This window comes from Triticum aestivum, chromosome 1D, assembly GCF_018294505.1.
Source record: "Triticum aestivum cultivar Chinese Spring chromosome 1D, IWGSC CS RefSeq v2.1, whole genome shotgun sequence".
Taxonomy (NCBI): domain Eukaryota; kingdom Viridiplantae; phylum Streptophyta; class Magnoliopsida; order Poales; family Poaceae; genus Triticum; species Triticum aestivum.
This window is the reverse complement of record NC_057796.1, coordinates 282,876,215-282,890,279: the sequence shown is the minus strand read 5'-3', so window position 1 is coordinate 282,890,279 and position 14,065 is coordinate 282,876,215. Positions and strand designations below refer to the sequence as shown.

At 44.7% G+C, this 14,065-nt stretch overlaps 1 protein-coding gene and 1 pseudogene across 5 annotated transcripts; both read left to right on the top strand.

Annotated features, from left to right (window-relative positions):
- Nucleotides 1-3,595: 3,595 nt before the first annotated feature.
- LOC123181483 (glycerol-3-phosphate acyltransferase, chloroplastic) lies at nt 3,596-9,682 on the top strand. 4 transcript variants are annotated; one of them, XR_006491746.1, is made up of 13 exons: nt 3,596-4,072; nt 4,205-4,302; nt 4,394-4,480; nt 4,577-4,674; nt 5,292-5,349; nt 5,771-5,872; nt 5,960-6,021; nt 6,115-6,225; nt 6,573-6,651; nt 6,865-6,984; nt 7,106-7,130; nt 8,382-8,532; nt 9,152-9,682. XR_006491746.1 is itself a non-coding variant. In XM_044593749.1 (13 exons), exons 1-13 carry the CDS (start codon nt 3,826-3,828, stop codon nt 9,182-9,184), a joined length of 1,320 nt encoding a protein of 439 aa, XP_044449684.1. In that variant the 5' UTR covers nt 3,596-3,825; the 3' UTR covers nt 9,185-9,682. The 4 variants fall into 4 exon arrangements, 2 of the variants coding, with proteins under 2 accessions (XP_044449684.1, XP_044449685.1); XR_006491745.1 differs by having other exon boundaries at nt 7,106-7,170; XM_044593749.1 differs by having other exon boundaries at nt 7,057-7,130.
- Nucleotides 9,683-10,222: 540 nt separating this feature from the next.
- On the top strand, nt 10,223-13,300 carry LOC123181484 (TOM1-like protein 1; annotated as a pseudogene). Its single transcript, XR_006491747.1, has 4 exons — nt 10,223-10,462; nt 11,149-11,710; nt 12,014-12,277; nt 12,718-13,300. The product of XR_006491747.1 is annotated as a TOM1-like protein 1 (transcript).
- Nucleotides 13,301-14,065: the final 765 nt, after the last annotated feature.

Sequence of the window (14,065 nt, the reverse complement as noted above, 5' to 3'; positions counted from 1 at the left end):
TAGGAGCGGTTGCCGCGGTCTCGAATCCGGCGAAGATCAAATCTCCACGGATGTCCGCAACGTAATTCAAGCTCCCAAATCTGACCAGATGACCAGGGGTGTAGCTGTCGATCTGCTCCAGGTGGCCGAGCGAGTTGGCCCGCAGTACGAAGCTGCCGAACACGAAGATCTGTCCGGGGAGGAAGGTTTCCCCCTGGACAGCGTTGTTGACGATTTAAGGGGCCATCAAACCTTGTGAGGATGTCACAGTGGAACTCTCAATGAAAGCACCAATGTCGGTGTCAAAACCGGCGGATCTCGGGTAGGGGGTCCCGAACTGTGCATCTAAGGTCGATGGTAACAGGAGACAGGGGACAAGATGTTTACCCAGGTTCGGGCCCTCTCTATGGAGGTAATACCCTACTTCCTTCTTGATTGATCTTGATGAACATGAGTATTACAAGAGTTGATCTACCACGAGATCGTATTGGCTAAACCCTAGAAGTCTAGCCTGTATAACTATGGTAATGAGTATCTCTCCTTTCCGGACTAAGTCCTCCGGTTTATATAGACACCGGGAGGATCTAGGGTTACACAAGGTCGGTCACAAAGAAAGGAATCTACATATCGGGTCGCCAAGCTTGCCTTCCACGCCAAGGAAAGTCCTATCCGGACACGGGCGCAGTCTTCGATCTTCGTGTCTTCACGGCCCATCAGTCCGGCCCATGGCTAATAGACCGGTCGCCCGAGGACCCCTTAGTCCAGGACTCCCTCAAAAGGTGTGCAAGCTATTGAAATCTCTGTGTGTCCTGAAACAAGCGCCTAAGCAATGGCATGAGAAGTGCAATAGAACTTTGACATCTGTTGGCTTTGTTGTTATGAAGCTGACAAATGTGTATACTATCACCATGGTGGGGGCAAAGGAGTTATACTATGTCTATATGCCGATGACATGTTAATATTTGGGACCCAACTTAGAGTCATTAAGGAGGTCAAGACTTTTCTATCTCGTAACTTTGAAATGAAAGACCTGGGTGTGGCTGATGTTATCTTGAACATCAAGCTACTGCGATATACTGAGGGTGGAATTACACTTTTGCAATCCCACTATGTTGAGAAGATTTTGAGTTGTTTTGGATATTTAGACTGCAAACCTTCTACAACACCATATGATCCTAACGTGCGGATTCAAAAGTTTGAAGGCACAATTGTTGATCAATTGAGATACTCTCAAGTGATTGGTTCACTCATGTACCTAGCTTGTGCTACTCGACCTGACATCTCACTTGTTGTGTGCAAACTGAGCCGGTCTGTTCCCAATCCAGGAGATGTGCACTGGCATGCTATTGAGCGAGTCATGCGTTATTTGCAAGGTACTGTGAACTACGGAATTTACTATGTTGGGTACCCAATGGTACTTTAGGGGTATAGTGATTCGAATTGGATATCCGAAGCTGATGAGATGAAAGCCACAAGTGGTTATATGTTCACACTTGGTGGTGGTGTTGTTTCCTGGAAGTCTTGCAAGCAGATGATCTTAACAAGATCGACCATGGAAGCAGAACTCATGTCATTCGACACATCATGCGTCGAAGCAGAATGGCTTCGAGAGCTTTTGATGGGTTTGCCAATGGTTAGTAAGCAGTTCTGACTATCTTTATGAACTTTGGCAATCAGAGAGTGATTGGCAAGGCAAAAATTTCAAAGGACAACGTGCAATCCACAAAGCACATAAGAAGAAGATTGAAATCTGTTGGGCATTCAAGAAACTCCGGAGTAACAGCGTTGGATTATATCCAGACAGCTAAGAATCTAGCATATCCCTTTACAAAAGGGCTATCATGTATTATGATAGAAAATGCATCGAGGGAGACGGGCATTGAGACCCACGTAAGGTGCCATGGGGGTAACCCAACCTATGTAATCGGAGATCCCATGAATTAGCACCTGGGAAAACAATCCAGCGGTCAACTGATGAGAGTATCCTTACTAACCCACTCTGTTGAAGATGTTATGCTCTCGTAATCTGCAAGGCAAGTTGAATTTTGTCTTAATGTGTTCCAAAACTTGTGTAAGCAAGATGTTGTCCTACATATCATTCTTTGGAGGAGCACACCTATGTGAGCCCGACTGCTGGTCACATCTATGAGATAGGGTAATTTCTAGGAAGCTCATGAACAAGTTAGGAGTAATGACTAATAAGCTTCACCAGTGGGGTTTGCCTTTGGTAGCCACGTATCAACTAACAATAGGCAAAACTTTTGCATGCTAAACTGACAATTCAAGACATAGTCCATTGTTCAGTTGTGAAGAAGTCTAATCGTGTTGCTCTAGGTGGAAGTTCAACTTAACAATCTCCACTAAAAATTTTGGTATATCAAAACATTGTTTGGAACAGATGAAAAAACTAATGTGCCTCGAGATCTGGTGGGGGTTTATTGGATTATAGATGGGCTTTGGCCCATATAAGACAATAATCCATGGTTAATCTCTAAGCCCCATTTAGGTGCACGACAAGTGATGGGAAGTTTATTACCATACTACTAGTGGAGTTGAGAGTGAGACCCCTTCATCAGGGCTGCTCTACCATATGCCATTGGGAGCTTGAGAAGAGGAGCTGTACACGCGCGCTCCTCCTCCGCCGCCCGCCTCGCCACACCACGCCTCATCACGGGTTGCGGGAATGAGCCGAGCTGAGCTTAAACCTATGCGCTTTATTTTTGCCAGCCAGGAATGGTTAATTAATCATGGACACTGAAGTGCCACTGTCCAATATGTTGGACCGTGGGCTGTTCGCGGACACGGTCGTGGTCCTGAGCCCAGACCTATCTACCCGACGGCCTATATATTGAAGGAGTTGGCCAGTACGACCGACACATACTCACTCCCTCCTTGCGCAACCGTGGCTGCCATCTACCGTTCCTCTCACTGTGCTGCTTCCGGTGACCCCATCCCGACGACCGCGTGCATGGTTGGTTGGCAGAGCAGGTGCCTCCGGAATCCCGTCCTTTGAGGTGCCGCCTAGGAGAAGAGCGGGTTTTTTCGAGAGCGTATCGGCGCGACCGCTCTCGATCCGTCCCCATCTCCATCCGCCTCTGCTTCGACTACTTCCCCTGCATCGACTCCATGGCCACCGCTGCCGCCAAGAAGAAGGCCGCGGACGACGCCAAGGCTACCGCCGCCGCCGCATTGGCCTGGCCAACCAGAGGGTATGACTTGTTTATCCCCTATTTACCCGCTCATGTGCTAACCGCATACTCTGTGTTCATAGATGTTTCGTTTTTATGTACTTTATGTGCTCACATGCTTAGCTTTTGGTATGAGCTGCATACTGTGATTGCCATGTTTGTTATCTACTCGTGATTAGATTAATCGAAAAAGTGCTGATATTTCGAACAATTGTCTAGAAAAGGTTTGTGTGTTCCATTGAATAAAGAGGTGATCCTAAAAAAAAAGAATATCCAAAGAGGAATTCAGGTTGTTAGGCAAAAAGAGATTTAAAATCGTGACAAATAGCATGATCCGCCCCTGCGTGGGAATAGAGGCTAGATTCGGAGAGAGGGGAGGAGAGGGACGTATGTGTCAAAATATAAAGGAGCGGTGCCAATCAGCTCGCACGAGAATCCTAATCCACTTGAAAATCCTTCTTTTCTCTTGCGTTGAGAAGAAACCAAGAAGCGAAAATCGGCACCGTTCCCGTCGCCGCCTCGTCGCCTCCGTCGCCCGTCTTCCTTTTCCGCCGATTCGTGCCAAGGCGAGTCCGCGCCCACCACCACCACCACTCTCCTTCCCACTGGCTAGGGTTTTCGGTTTCTAGAACCTCACGCCCGCCCGCCCGCCCGCTCCATGCAAGCCCCGCCGCTCGCCGCGCTCGCCGGAGGCGCCTGGGCCTCCCATCGACCTGCCATATTAGCGGCGCCGGCGAGCCTCCGCCGTCCCAGGCGCGGCGCCCTCCGGCTGCCCGCGTGGAGGCCGGCCGGAGGCGGCCGGGCTCCGCGGCTCCCGGCCAAGGGCGCCGTGCTCGCCTCCGACACGGGGGCGGACGAGGAGGTCGCGGGGCCATCGCCCCTGCTCGACGTGCGCAGCGAGCAAGGTCTGCTGCTGCTCTCAAATGCATTTTTGACTCGCACATTTATTAAGTCTTGTAGAGGAGTGATCCCAGAAATCTCATCTCATCTCGTTCTTTTTCATTCATATGAAACCATCAGTTGCATGTGGTGTGCAGAGTTCGTTCTACGCGTCAGGAAGGAAGTGGAGAGAGGGAAGTTGCGTCCGGATGTTGCTGACAACTTTGAAAACCTGTACTACAACTACAAGAATGCGGTGAATATACTTCCTGTTTCCTGTCTGGTACAGTTAGATCCTTATTCACTTACTCATGACGTATATTCTGTGATTGCTTTGGCGTCTTCAGGTCCTACAAAATGGGGATCCAAATGCATATCAGATCATGCTTTCCAACATGATGGATTTATTTGACCGCGTTCTGCTGGATGAAGAGGTCCTATTTCTATGCCCGTTACCTTCCCAATTCGCTCTCACATTTTCTCTTTGTTCCAAGATGCACTTTTACACCAATCTTCGTGTTCTTTTGCAGAATCCATTTACGTTTCAGCCTTATCACAAGGCCATCAGAGAACCGTTTGACTATTACACTTTCGGTCAGAACTACATTAGGCCACTGGTAGATTTTAGGTAATGAAGAATCTGATCTGAGCACATATAAGAGGCCCTGTTTGGTTCATATAGTGTCATACGAAGTTTGCTGTACTTCTCATGGACATCTTCTGTGTGAACAGGAATAGTGATACATTATGCCTCATCAGACTCATTTGTTACAATATGATACTGCTTTCACAGGGTGCATATTAATTGTATTGCACATCTACTGTCACAGACCCTTACTTTTTTTTGTCATTCATGTCCCTTCACAGTCTATTGGACAAATACATATTTAATTTTCATGAATTATGATGAAAATTCTGGATGCTGTACACATATTTCCATCGTGCTGAAGAATTTATTTTGAAGATGATAATAAATCTGTGCTTTATATTGTAATGCACAGTATCTGATCTGCAATCTCCAGTTCCTGGAAGATGTATCTGCCTATTCTATTGCAACAAGTATTTATTTTATTTTTAACTAACATTAGTCATAATATATTTTTCGTGAACAGAACAGTGGTATTTGTTAACATACTCTAGTTTATTTTAATTACCATCATGTGGCAGGAGAGTTCCTACATTCATAATTTCATATGTATCCAAAATTGATCTTTGACCTATCAAACATGGTTTCCTTATGCTCAGGAACTCTTATGTCGGTAACATTTCTGTGTTCAGTGATATGGAGAATCAGCTTCGGCAGGTGAACTTGTCTAACCTTTGTCATATTTTCTCATGAAATGCCAATCACTAGCTTCTTGGGCGTCAAACCTTTTTAGTGTTCTAGTAAATGCAAACCATCATGATTTTTTAAGAAGAAAAGCAGAAACGCTACTATGAATGAGAAAATGGGTACCAGACTCCAAAGGTCACAAAATGATCGAGAGAGATGTTGCTTACTTGGTGAAATAGAGCAATGTAATCAAGTTTCCATATAGATGGCATCACCAGCCGATCCTTAAATTCTAGCAGAGAAAGCGTTTTAGTGCATCTTACCACATGGCACTCCCCAGCACCATATATTTATGTATCTAACTTATGTTACTCTTTCAATTCGCAATGTTAAATATTATTTACTGAACATGCATAAGCAAAATATTTTCTGATTTCTTATGTCATCGCAGGGTCATAATGTTGTTCTGATGTCTAATCATCAGACAGAAGCGGATCCAGCAGTTATTGCCTTGTCACTTGAAAGAAGCAATCCGTGGATTAGCGAGAACATAGTAAGGGAACTCTCTGAACGAACTACCATTTTCTTGTGAATCATCATAAGCTAACCGCATCGGTACCAAAAACCCCATTTGCTATAGGTTTATGTTGCTGGGGATAGGGTTCTTACAGATCCTCTTTGCAAGCCATTTAGCATGGGAAGGTCAGTTTGTATAATAATGCTAAATTGTTGTTTCTGCTTTCTTCTAATCCTGTTACCGGAAAGCATCAGCACCTAAACATTTTCTCATAACAGAAACCTCCTTTGTGTGTACTCAAAAAAGCATATGAATGATTTTCCTGAGCTAATTGAGATGAAGAGGAGGGCAAACACTCGAAGTCTCAAGGAAATGGCTTTGCTTTTACGGTACTATTTCCTTACAATAGGTGGTTATTTTCATCCTATTTTCCTGCCAGTAGCTAGCCTAATTGATGTGTATGTTTAACCACTACAAGTTAGTGACAGTGAACTCACTTTTAGTGTAAAACATGATATGAGTTTTGGTTTAAATCTAGTGCTGGTGCAGTGAAGATTGTTCAATTGCGCTCAAAGGCAAATAGAGTTAAGGAGATAACCACATGGGTACATAAGCAATATTGATTTCATGCTCACCATCATGGAACTGGCTTTGTTCTCTTTTAAGGGAAGACATGCTAGACTAGGATCACTTTTTGCATCAGAGGATAATGCTTATCTTTTATGATAATATGTAGTGGGGGTTCACATATAATTTGGATAGCTCCGAGTGGCGGTAGAGACCGTCCTGACCCTTTGACTGGAGAATGGCACCCGGTATGTTCTCTTCCCTGCTAGTCTATATGGTTTGGCTGTCTTATCATGTTACAGAGGTTGCTGTGTATGATTATGCATTTTTTCTTTCAATCCAATGACATTGTCATGACAAAGGAAGTGGGAGGGTACTATGAAAGAACCGCAACAAAGAGATTGATTTTGTTTTAGTTCCCCTTACCTTGACCTGTCTGCTACTTACAAAAACAAGGGCAGGCGCCATTTGATGCATCTGCAGTGGATAATATGAGGAGGCTTCTGGAGCATTCTGGCGTTCCTGGGCACATATATCCATTATCATTGCTATGCTATGAGATTATGCCTCCACCACAACAGGTATGGTTACTTGCCATATCTCGCCAGTTCAAATATTTTTACTCTTTTGAATTTTTGTTTTTATTTGAACAGATTGAGAAAGAGATTGGTGAGCAAAGAGTGATATCCTTCCATGGTGTAGGCTTGTCAGTAGCTGAAGAAATAAAGTATGGGGATGTTACTGCTCAATCTCGGAATGCTGATGTGGTTTGTATTCTTTCATGTTTCATTTCTGTATATCTATTGATATTCTTGCTCTAGTTTTTGTGAAGTGTTAGGCCTGTTATCGATAGGACCATTCTATATTGGTAGAACCATTCAATATTGGAAAAGCTTTTGGCGCCTGCAAATAGCTGGCTATACTGATACATTTGGGCTAGTTTGTAAGCTGCACATTCTGTTTGCCTTTTGCTTGTTTGCTGAGGCAGGGCATCGTTGCGGAGCCTCTAAACAATGTTCAGGTAGAAGAGTAATGTTAGATTAGCTTCTGTCGCTGTGATCGCCTTTGTACTGAGAACTACTGCTTACATCTAAACTCGGTAATGAGCCATTGTCAAAATTCATATACATAGTGTAGTCTATATGGTGGAAGTGTCTGAATATGTACGCTATTCATCAGTGATAGGCCCTTCCATTTGGAAGTCTTCTTAGAGTGAATAGGAACAAAGCTTTAAGTCATGAATGATTGGCTTGCTCTTGTTTTTGTTTGATGGGTGGGAATCAAGTTATTGTTGCGTTATTGCATAATTAGGTATTTGTTTCCACTGGTTTTTCTTCTGATTCTACATCACCAACTCTATCAATCTCCCTTGGGACTGGTGGATGCATTTCCATGTTGCAATGCGAATGTTGGTAATCTTGTGAATTTTAACTCCCGCTAGCCATTCTCTCTAGTCTGAAAATCTTGGTAAATAGAATCTGCAATCGGTGGCTTGTGCGACCCATGTTGCATGCGTCTGCAAAGGTTTATGATATATCATGAGCATCTGCAAAAATAGGATCATTGGCAACCTGTTCAGGACAAAAAAGCACTATGTGATAGTAACATGGTACTATTCACCTTTTTTTGTGCACGTTATAAGTAGTCATATTTTTGGTGAAATTTATACATTTCTTTTCCATACAGGGCACGGGATATACCATAACCTTTATACATGATTATTTTTCTTTTCTTTTGAAAATTCAAAAGGGCTGCATGCATTGTGGGTTCCTCATCCATCTGGTGGATAAAGATCTGCATTCCTGAAAATATCGTCCTGAAAATTATTGCACAGAAAACTTAGCGTAGTGCTTACAATTTCTTTAAGTTACTTTCAGCTTTTGCTCACTTATATTTTTTGTTGGACCTTGTGTTTCTTTGTTTAGTGTTTTTTCTTTGTTCCGGTGGGAAGAATGTTAAGTTGATTTATTAAATACAGGCAAGGGGGATATTCTCAGAGGCTCTGTACAATTCAGTTGTTGATCAATATAATGTCCTCAAGTCTGCTATCTTTAGAGACCGTGGAGCAGTTTCGTCAAACCCTGCCATCTCACTCTCGCAACCATGGCGATGAAACTAAGCTTTCTCAGGTTTGTTCTATACTGACCTGATCACCATCCGCTTCTCCCTCCATCCGGAATTACTTGTCGCTCAAACGGATGTATCTAGACATGCTAGATGCATCCTTTTCAGCGACAACTAATTCCGGATGGAGGTAGTATTTGTTTGTTGCATTAAACACACACATGCATTTATCCCAGTGCGACATTTGCCAGTTTGGTAATTTGACATACGTGAGTAGTTTGGGTTGGTGCAAAGTGCAATTTCACATGGACTTTTTGTGTACGTAGATTCCATTGCTTTATGTTTATGCTAGTCGATCAGCAAAGAAAGTGGAGCTCATAAATGCTGTAGCAGTTTTGCATATGCAGCTTGCATGAGAAATCAGAAGACCGTTGGTACCATGCAAGAAAATTGTGATTTCATATTTTTGTATGATGCATCTGATCTAGTAAGCGACCCCTGGAAAAGATAAACGATTGTAGTATAATGTATTGAACATAATAGCCATAGGAGTAACCGTTTCCATTCCTCATGTACTGCTCCATGTGTTGTTCCATTCCAAAGATGGTTTTCTTAGCTTAGAGGAAGTTAATTTGATGGATTGCATTTGCACAACAAATAATTTGCGGCTCCTTCAATTTTCAGGCCTGGATTTCTCATTTCTTTTCGATGGAGTAGATGAACTGCTATAGTGCAAAGTTGTGGGTTTTTGCTGGGAAGGCCTTGTTAAACTTTGATGTCGTCACAGTTACTAATCATGGATGAGGCTGCGACGGCGGCCCTGCAGACCCTGTAAGTTGTTGAAGTCGCGTGAAGGAAAAACCGTGTGATATGCTGCTGCCTACACCGTGCTCATGTGGTGACAAGAAGTCTGCGGCTATTGTCAGTCTAATCCTAAATAGCACGGCGGAACCCAGCAGCAGATGATGCATGTGTTCCATCTTTTGTGAAGAGCTACTGCTGTATGAGATGGCTATCATCTGGGCCAGATTGGTCCAGCAAATACAGATTGGTCCCTGGATCCTGGCAGGCAGTCGGCTCGATTTCCTTTTTGTGCTAAAAGTTAACTCGTCCTATTTTTTGATTAGTTTTGTGTACATATTAATTCTTTTGCTCCAAAATTTGGAGACACATGACATGATATATACATACAGAGCCCAATATGTGTCGCCTTCCTATTTGTCTTGGCTCCTAACTGTTGACCTTGCGTGGATGTAACCTGTGTTTTATCTGGAGGCGTCGGTCGCTCTCGTCTGAATTTATTACTGAAGCATTTGGATTTGGACGGCGACAGTAGGAAGATATGAATAGGTGTGGAAGAAAGATTATTTGTATGCGTGAGCGCGTTGAATTTTATAGGTCCAGAGCACGCGGTCGCAGGCAGGCAGGGCTCTGAAGACGCGGCAAGCCAACACAGCTGGAGTCTGAATCCTCCTGATCCTGAAAGAAGGAAGATTGATTAGGCGAGCATGGTTGATTTTCTCTTGCAACAAAGCTCGATTTCCTTCCTCATGGAATTCTGGCTGATCTTACAGTTGAGTTGGATCACCTGATGACACGATCACCAGGATTACGAAGACTATCATATCAGTAGATAATGAAGGATAATCAAATGATGACCACGCAATGTTAATAATTGCTGCTCTAATTGGTTAGCGTACGTGACCTTTGCCCGTCCAATTGGGTTTGCACCATTCCTTCCACCCACAGGAAGGCGAAAAGTAGAAGAGGGAAAACAGTAATCTAAAAAAAAAGAAAAAAGTAGTAGAAGAGGGAAAAAGGAGAAGTGGGGACGGAAGGAGCTCCAAGGTGGAATCCATTCCATCCTGAGACCTGAAATCCATCCATCACGCCCTTGGCCTTGGCAGCCGCAGCAGACGACTCGCCTACTCTGCGCCTGCCTGAGCCGGGGAAGGAGGAGGAGGAGGAGGGAGCCGCCGACGAATTGGGAACAAGGTGAGCCCCGACCCCGACCTCTGTCACCGCCGTCGTCGCTCTTCGCTTCGGGCTGCTGATTTATCCACCCTTCTCAGCCTGCCTACTCTTCTTCTTGCGCTTCCCTGCTACTAACACTGCTTCTGCCGCCGCCGCCGCCCCCAATCCCCATATCCAACTCAAAATTGTCCATCGTATGTATACTGCTCGTCTAAGCGCGATCAAACCACCACCGTCCCCCGATTTCCGTTTCTTTTCTTGCCAACTTGCGATGTGTTCCCTTCCCTTGTAAATCAATCGTACATACACAAAAAAAACTAAATACATAAACAAAGAGTACTACCTGTCCTGTCAGTCAACTTGTGTAGCAATCCATCTACGCGATACTTTACCAGTTCAGTTCAATCTCCACGGCCAAGAAATGGCCCTGCAAATTGCGTCGCCCCCCTTTTTTTTCTGGGCACCAAACAAGCAAGAAACCCTAGCTGTAGCATCACAAGGACAGGTTCTAGTTTCTGTCAGATATGCTCAAGAACGTAGGTAGGTTGTTCAGCTTCCGATAACCTCCCACCCGCAATCTACTACTGGCAGCTGTTCATGTTCTGGGCTGCTTGGATCCCCCTTCTTGGCTGATAGTGAATTGCAATTTTGGTGCTCGATTTCTTCTTTGCTATCTTGTCCTGATGTAGCACTTTACTTGCCTGCAGGATCACGCCAGGTATCGACTGACTGCCGGATCACTGTAACAAGATGAGCGACAATCTCATGGACAAAGTTAACGCCCTGGGCGAGCGCCTCAAGATCAGCGGCGCGGAAGTCAGCCGCAAGATGTCCACCGGCGTCACTAGCATGAGTTTCAAGATGAAGGAGTTCTTCCAAGGCCAGAACATGGCCGACAAGATTGTTGACGAGGCCACCTTGGAGACCATGGACGGCCCTGATTGGGCTACCAATCTTGAGATATGCGATATGGCCAACACCGAGAGGGTCAACAGCGTCGAGCTCATCCGCGCCATCAAGAGGCGAATCATGCTCAAGAGCCCGAGGGTGCAGTATCTGGCTCTTGTCCTCCTCGAGACCATTGTCAAGAACTGCGAGAAGGCTTTCTCCGAGATTGCTGCGGAGCGGGTCCTTGATGAAATGGTGAAGCTTATTGATGACCCGCAGACTATAGTCAACAACAGAAACAAGGCGCTCATGCTTATTGAAGCATGAGGGGAGTCAGGAGAGGAGCTCCGCTACCTTCCCGTGTATGAAGAAACATACAAGGTACTTATTGATGATCAACATACACGGAATGCTCTCTGGTTAAACTAGCTGATTTTACCGGAACACAGTGCTTTACTGCTGATCTGCCAAGAATCTGAGAAAGCTTATTTAGTTCCTTTTGAACTTTGGTTAATTGTGGATAACTAGATATTAAGTTACTTATGTTAATTGGAGGGATAATTAGGATGCATTTTCATAAACATTCCTTTAGTGCAGTTTACACTGCATCCATAGCACAATGTTGTGCCTGAAACTTGTATCATTAGACTGCCTGAAACTTATATCATTTGGTTTTCGTTGCAGAGCTTAAGATCTAGGGGAATTCGCTTCCCTGGCCGCGATGATGAGAGCCTTGCGCCAATATTTACTCCTCCCCGTTCAGTACCTGCAGCTGAACCATATTCTGATGCAGCACAGGAAGGGTATCAAGAAATTCCAGATGAAAGTTTTGCTCCAGTCCGTGCTGCCCCTTCTGTACAAGTCGACGAGGCTTTTGAGGTGGCTCGCAATAGCGTTGAACTTCTGTCCACAGTGCTATCATCATCTCCACAAAAAGAGGCTCTAGAGGTTAGTCTTTTCTTTTGCCAGTCAATTAGAAACTCCAGCTTAGGTGAGTAATTCATGTCGTTCAGCGTGGAATCTGTTATATAGGCAATGTGCAGTCTGTGATGTAGGCATCTCAAAAGGCAGGGTTGAAGTTTTGTTATCTTTATACATGACTATATGTTAAGGAAATTATATATTGGTTGCTAGCATTTTTTACATTTTAATCTTAATAGTAAATACAGCAACAATGGCCCTGGCCAATCAACCTGTTATCCCTTATTACCTCATCACAGTCTCGGTGCAGAGCAGTATCTGAAAGTAAGTAGTTAACTGACAGTTTGTTAAGAACTTCATTCTATTATTTTTATCTGCTATTCAGGTATCTAATTCAATATTGTATTAGTACGATGCTATCATCAACTCCCTGTCCTGATTTTCCACTGCACCTCACATACATGCAGGATGACTTGACTACCACCCTGGTCCAGCAATGCCAACAGTGTCAATACACAATCCAGAGAATCGTCGAGACTGCAGGTGATAACGAGGCTCAACTCTTCGAGGCACTGAGCATCCACGATGAACTCCAGAAAGTTCTGTCCAAGTACGAAGACCTCAAGGAGCCCATCGTCGCAGAGCCTGAGCCAGAACCAGCAATGATTCCAGTCACGGTGGAGCCTGAGGAATCCCCACGCGCTGTTGGCAAAGACACCCCCGCAAGGAAATCAGCTGGGTCCGGTGGTCGCTCTAGTGGCGGGGATGACTTGCTTCAGGATCTCGACGACATGATCTTCGGTAAGAAAGCCGGCACCTCCTCCCAGCAGGAAAGGACTCCCCGGAAGGAGAAGAAGGACGATTTCATCGGCTTGTGATCAACGGGTATATATGTATCTGTCCGGCTGAAACTTGTCATAAAGGTGTTGCGTGCTCAGTGCATTTCCAAACTATGATACAGCTTTGTGCTTGCGCGTCTATCTTCTCCTGTATCCCGGGGATTGCTGTACAGTGGTAGATGTCTAACGTGGCAGTGAGTTTCATGTGACATTCCTTTTCTTTCTGTGATTGTTATGCGGGCCAAATTATTGGAATGCTGGGGCTGCTCACATGCATCGCATGGGTAAGTATATAAGTTTGTACAACGTTCCAGTGGTACAAAGACGGGGTCTGCTCGTTCATCACAATTTTTGAAATCTGGAGTATATATTTTGTCACCAAGTTTCAGCGACGAACGAAGGCAGAACTATGCTTCTCTTCATTCATGTTCAGAATCGACAGGCTATAACATGACGCAGTAGCTCGCTTACAGGCCAGGAATAGCGCCCTTGGCACGCACAACAACGCCAACGGGCCTTCACGCTGATCACTGGCACCGGCCCATAGAGATTAGGTCGTCAGGGAACGACTAACTGGAGGCTACCTGTTTCCCACCCAAAAAAAAAACTGGAGGGTACCTTCCCTAAAAAAAAAGAAAAAAAATGGAGGTACCCCTTCGCGGGTGATCTCCAGCGGTCACTCGGGAGCGCACCGTGCAACATGTGGTGGTGCGTCCAGCTGCCGCCATGTGTCACACACTGAACGCACCCATAGAGAAGTTTTTTTTCACGTGTTTTAGAATTTCTTCTTCATTTTTTGGAGTTTTTCGATTTTGCATGGTCTTTTTTAATTTTTTTCTCGCATGAAGCACACTGCGTGAAAAACATAGACGTGCTTCATGATGAAGCACAACACACTTGTGTTCTACAGAAAAGCACAACCGTGCTTTGGTGTGAAGCACATTTGTGCTTTTCACAAGTGTATCTTTTGGAAAGT